General features: G+C 41.6%; 1 protein-coding gene across 2 annotated transcripts; it reads left to right on the top strand.

The window, feature by feature from the left end:
- Window positions 1-1,438: 1,438 nt before the first annotated feature.
- On the top strand, window positions 1,439-5,662 carry ddx19a (DEAD-box helicase 19a). 2 transcript variants are annotated; one of them, XM_046396556.1, is made up of 11 exons: window positions 1,439-1,662; window positions 1,887-1,959; window positions 2,054-2,240; window positions 2,349-2,441; window positions 2,791-2,893; window positions 2,975-3,089; window positions 3,189-3,366; window positions 3,474-3,711; window positions 4,459-4,621; window positions 4,727-4,918; window positions 5,006-5,662. In XM_046396556.1, exons 1-11 carry the CDS (start codon window positions 1,600-1,602, stop codon window positions 5,065-5,067), a joined length of 1,467 nt encoding a protein of 488 aa, XP_046252512.1. In that variant the 5' UTR covers window positions 1,439-1,599; the 3' UTR covers window positions 5,068-5,662. The 2 variants fall into 2 exon arrangements, with proteins under 2 accessions (XP_046252512.1, XP_046252513.1); XM_046396557.1 differs by lacking the exon at window positions 4,727-4,918 and having other exon boundaries at window positions 1,480-1,662.
- The last annotated feature ends 127 nt before the right edge of the window (window positions 5,663-5,789 follow it).

Below are 5,789 nucleotides of genomic sequence, written 5' to 3'. Positions count from 1 at the left end.
CTCACCCCAGCCCTCAGCCCTCCTGATATCGATGACAACAGGAATAATTCAGGTATCCTTTTTAATAGCTTAGGATCAGAGCAGATGACATGTAACATCATGAGTGAAATAAAAGCCTGGAGGAACAGGTGGGTGGATGAGGGGGCACTACATGTCCACCTCATATCACCTATAATCTCTTTGCCTTCCACCGTCTGGTGTCATTGGATGGATTTTAATTCTTTAAAATCAGTGTGGGCGTTTGTCTGTCTCAGTGTTTTATGATCACTCAGTTTGATCCACCTTTTTTTTTTTTTTTGCAAGGTTACCATGACAATTAATGTGTGATTATAAAGTCACTTTGCTGACGTGAAAATGAAGATGGTGTGTGTGTGTGTGTGTGAGAGAGAGACTGTGTGCGCGTGAGGGTGTGTGTGGGGATGGGTTGGCTGAGACATCCGCCTCCAAATTGAATCAACCCGCAGCCAATAAAAATCTGAGCAACCCCTACCTCCCCCATCCCCCTCCCTCCCGCTCGATGTCTATTTGTTTCTCAACCCCTCAAACACGGTCACACACACATGCACATTGTACACACACGCACACTTATGCTCACAACAATCAAACAATAGAAAGGTTACATTCCACATAAATGGTTTTGTTTAAGTGACTTTGAAATATAGGACTGCAATAAAAGATAATGCTGATTATTCATCAATGTGTAAACTATTTTCCTTTTTCTGTGCAGACAGTTATCCTGGTTTGTCCAACTAACAGTCCAAGACCCAAATAAATTCATTTTACAGTTTACACTAAAGCCAAAAAAAAGAGCTGTAACTGGAGAGTGTTTGGTTGACAGAAAATAACATTTGCCTTTAACCCTCCAACTAAGAAGGAAATAAGAATCAATCATAAAAATAGACAGAATAATTGATAATTAACGTAATAATTAGTTGCAACTATAAAATACATTTTATTTATACATTTTATTTACAGAATGATACAATGATGATGATACAAAATCGAAAATACTTTAATCCATATAGATTAATGAATCACAGTTTCAACAGTGAATATATGAAGAAAGTTAAATCACCTAAACCATCAGATGACATTTTGTTAAAGATGAGATTTGTCTGTTCCTGTGGAGGGAAAAGGTTGTCATGTAGATGTGTGATGGGTGTGTCAGCAGGTTCGCTGTACAAACAGGGTGGGAGTACTGTGGGGCCTTCAGGAAGTCCTCAAAAACTTGGTAAATATAAAGGACATGCAATCGAGTGACTCTTATTCATTATAAAAACAAACAAACGGATCTATTTTGTAACGCATTTTTGTAAAGAAGAAACAATTCTTCTCCATTGTAAAATAAGCATCAGGTTCATATTTGGTGGCTTTTACCACTTTGCTTGGTTGCTTTTGATTGCCCAGGCCTTAAAAATGCGATATTCCCCATGCGTGTGAAGGCAGCATCAGTGGTGTGGTCTCGCGGGCAGCAGCTCGGTCAGGTCAGGACAGCGGAACGGCGTCATTTCAGTTTCACGCACATCAATCACGCTGACATCGAAGTTTTTGGTGAAAGTGTTGTTCGTCTCGAAATAAATACACAATTAACGCGTGAAAATGGCCGGTGATTCGTGGGCGGCTGCGGTCGATTATCAAGAAGCTACAACTTCATCCGCACAGGTAGCGTCAAGTTTTAAAGATGACCAACAACTCCAAAAGTTACATTAAACTGTCTTCCTCATTCGTTAGCTGGTTAGCTTAATATGCTTCATAGCTGCTGCGCTTTGAGTGCCTCCAGTGTCGCCTGGTAACTTCCACGCGCAGTTTGGTACATTGTTTATTTTTTATTTATTTATTTATTTATTTATTCAGCCACCAGTGTGATAAACTATTTTCTCTGACAGTTTTCTCGGCTTGACTCATCAAAGAATAAGGATCCAGTCCGAGAGCCACGTAACGTTAGAGAAGACATAAATGGTAAATTGTTTTCACTCATTAAGATGGCTACCTTATTTTATCATGAGTTTGTGGTGGCGTGTGACGGACTTTAGTGGCGTTTCTACGTGTGCAGGCAACATGGAGGAGAACGAAGATGACAGCTGGGTAACAGACGGGGACAAATTGGACCTGGCTGAACAGTCCCTGTTGAATAAGCTGATCCGCCGGTCTCTGGTGTGGAGCTCAAACCAGGTGGAGATCCTGCAGCGGGACCCCGCCTCTCCTCTGTTCTCAGTGAAGACATTTGAGGAGCTGAGACTGTGAGTTTCGACAGTGATTTGAGTCTCAGACACATGATGCAGATGGATGTGTTTTCCCGCTCATCATCAAACACTTCATCCATGATATTTTGACTTGATGATCGTCAGGGCACCTGAGCTGCTGACGGGAGTGTATGAGATGGGTTTCAACAGACCTTCAGGAATCCAGGAGAGTGCTTTGCCCATGATGTTGGCATATCCGTGAGTTCGTTTTTTACTCTATTAAGTGGGAGAGAGAATCAGTCAACATTTTTGATAATGCAATAATTGTGAAAGTAATTTATACCTTATATTTCATTTAGTATTTGCAAGTTTGAGCATCACAACTGTAAGAAATTGTTTTTTCTGTAAAGTATTTTCTTGTTCAGGTTCTTCAAATGTGAGAATTTGCTGCTCTTCTGTCTTTCATGCCAATGTAAATTTTATATCTCTGCATTTTGGACTTCACGGCGTTACCTTGTACTAAATAATTATTCAGTTAGCCCCACTTTAAAGAGAAGTTGGGAGCTGCAACTGATTATGTTCTATTGGTGCATTTTTTTTCCTTAAGACATCAGAATCTGATCGCTCAGTCGCAGTCTGGCACGGGTAAAACTGCTGCTTTTTCTCTGGCCATGCTCAGCCATGTAAACTCAGCCAACAAGTGGACTCAGGTAAGCTTAATATCTGCAGAGCCACATTCAGTTGTAGACACTGAAATATACTCACCGTTGAAAACTGTTTGGATGTTTCAGTGCCTTTGCATCTCGCCAACATACGAGCTGGCTCTGCAGACTGGTCAAGTCGTCAAGCAAATGGGGAAGTACTGTTCTGATGTGAAACTGGCTTATGCCATTCGTGGCAGCAAATGTAAGGATGTGATGAAATGAGTGTCGCAAAATGGTATTTAAAGTCATTAAGGAGCCAGTGTTGGTCATATCACTGCATACATTTCTGCATTCTGGTCAGTGGAGCGAGGCACCAAGCTGAAGGAGCAGATTGTCATTGGAACTCCAGGCACAGTCCTCGACTGGTGCACCAAGTACAAGGTCATTGACCCCAAGAAGATCACCATGTTTGTGCTGGACGAGGCCGATGTGATGATCGACATACAGGGTCATCGGGACCAGAGCATACGTATCCATAGGTGGGTTCTTTTGAGAGAGACCTACCAATGATCACGAGTTTGACTCATGTCAGTCAACAAGCTCCCCTCTCCGCAATTTCTTCTTATTTGTCTCCGTGACAATGCAGACAGCTGAAAAAGGACTGTCAGATGCTCCTTTTCTCTGCAACCTTTGAGGAGTCAGTGTGGAGATTTGCAGAGAAGTTGATTCCTGATCCCAATATCATCAAGCTGAAGCGTGAAGAGGAGACGCTGGACAACATCAAGCAGTTCTACGTGCTCTGTAAAAACAAGGAGGCCAAGTTCACAGCACTGTGTAATCTGTATGGCACCCTTACCATTGCACAGGCCATGATCTTCTGCCAAGTGAGTCAGCTGTTTAAACCTGCTCAGTACACACAAAATGAAAAATTTTCCTTCACTGTTAGACCCTATTTATACCTTCAGCTGTATCTGGATCATGCTGCATCTGAAGGCAAACAGGAGATTTTTATATATGTGTATATATATATTTATATTTATTTTTGTGATTTAGAAAATATTGAATTCTCTAATTCTCTAAATTCGAAACACATGGCAGCAACACATTTCCGTTTTGTTCTTGATGCTTGTACAGTTGTTATGCAAATGTTGGTCAGGATTTTGTTGCTCTTATATTAGAGAGACAAGCGGACTGATCACCAGGATGATAGCATCCTCTGGTCATTGTAGCTCAGGGTTTTGTCAGACTGGCAGCAAATCAACCGTTAGCCGTAGGTCATATATGAAATTCTTGCCATAACCTGTGGACAAGTAAACTAACACATGTTTGTCAAGCAGAGTTCTTAAACAAAGTAGTGGTTTTAGACTGCTAACTGACTATAAACTGGCTTCAGCTGGCTTCCAGAGGATGCCATCGTCCTGGTGATCAGTTAAGGCACATTCAGGTCGCTGACTTCCTCGGCCGACTCCAGCTTTATCTCAAGTTGCTAGTCAGACAGCAGAAGAACTTTGTCACTTGAAGACTTTTCCTTGCGCTGTTACTCAGATTTCTGAAATTTATTCCAGTTTCAGGAAAATGTCCCCTGACAAAACATAATCAGCAGTTCAACTTCAGTGATGCTTTCTCTTCAGACTCGCAAGATGTCTGCTTGGCTGAGTGATAACCTGATGAAAGAGGGCCACCGGGTGGCAATGCTGACCGGGGAAATGACCGTGGAGCAGAGAGCCGCCGTCATCCAACGCTATCGAAACGGCAAGGAGAAGGTGCTCGTCACCACAAACGTGTGCTCCAGAGGTGAGGGAGATTAAGATTGACGAGATGTTAACATTTAAACATTATCTTCACGTTCAGAGGTGAGCATAAACATTGCAAACCCATTTGTGGTTCTGTTCATTAAAGGTATTGACGTTGAACAAGTGTCACTTGTGGTCAACTTTGACCTCCCGGTGGACAAGGATGGGAATGCCGACAATGAGACATACCTTCACCGGATTGGCCGCACAGGACGCTTTGGCAAAAGAGGATTTGCTATCAATATGGTTGACAGCAAAAGTGGCATGGATATTATCAGTCAAATTGAGATCCATTTCAGTATGTTCCTGTTTCTTTCAGTGTGAACATGTGAAACAGCGAATAGAAGGATCCTTACAGAACCTTTATCTGTCTTTCTCCCCGCAGACAGGAAAATCACCAAACTTGACACCGACAATCTTGAAGAACTGGAGAGCCTGATGAGCTGAATGCTTCAATGTGTGCACGACCCAGTACTGAAGCAGTTAGACGTGTTACCTCAGATACGACTTGAGTTTTTTTCAAGGGTTTATTTGTTTACATTTTATTGTTTGTATTTTATTGTTTGCAGAAAAGAGACGCACACTAATGGTGAGTATGCAATTATATTCCACGGCAGTAATTTGTGCCAAAGTTTAACTTGATGTGACCGACTTTGATTGATAACTGAAGTCACCTTAAGCCTTTAAGATGTCTCCTAGACGCCGATCACTGGCTGTTAAACAGCATTTACTTGATAATACTACTATTGATAGTTTGCAGTGTTGTGTTTTGTTTTGATGTTTGTGACTATGTTTGACACTGAGGTGAATTATGATTGTAGGATTTAGGAGTTTCATTTCATGGCTTGCTCAAGGTTGAATTCAGACAAAAAATATACTTGAGTTACTCAAAGCATTTGAAGGGTCAAAGGCACATTTCAGCCGTTCGGTGGCAGCTGACAGATTCTTCATAACTTAATTTAATGTTCTGTCAGACTGTGAAGCCAGAGCTGTTGCTCAGTTTTTGTGAGAACTGAAAGAATAAATACTGTCGCATCTAAAACCTGGTCAGTTTCTTGCAGTTGAAATGCTGTTAATGCCACAGTGAATGTACAAAGTTGTGCAAAAGATAAGAAGCCTGCATCCTCCGAATTCTCTGCCCTTTAGTGTGTGTGATTGCTTCAGTGAAG

Source organism: Scatophagus argus, chromosome 8 (genome assembly GCF_020382885.2).
Source record: "Scatophagus argus isolate fScaArg1 chromosome 8, fScaArg1.pri, whole genome shotgun sequence".
Classification (NCBI taxonomy): Eukaryota; Metazoa; Chordata; class Actinopteri; family Scatophagidae; genus Scatophagus; species Scatophagus argus.
The sequence above is the reverse complement of the archived record's forward strand: the minus strand, read 5'-3'. Positions and strand labels throughout refer to the sequence as shown.

Bases quoted from the DNA above. Each gene is read 5' to 3' on its own strand.
- ddx19a (XM_046396556.1), top strand. From the start codon at position 1,600: ATGGCCGGTGATTCGTGGGCGGCTGCGGTCGATTATCAAGAAGCTACA. The intron at 2,894-2,974 runs GTAAGCTTAATA...TGGATGTTTCAG, and splicing joins CAGCCAACAAGTGGACTCAG to TGCCTTTGCATCTCGCCAAC. The intron at 3,090-3,188 runs GTAAGGATGTGA...CATTCTGGTCAG, and splicing joins TGCCATTCGTGGCAGCAAAT to TGGAGCGAGGCACCAAGCTG.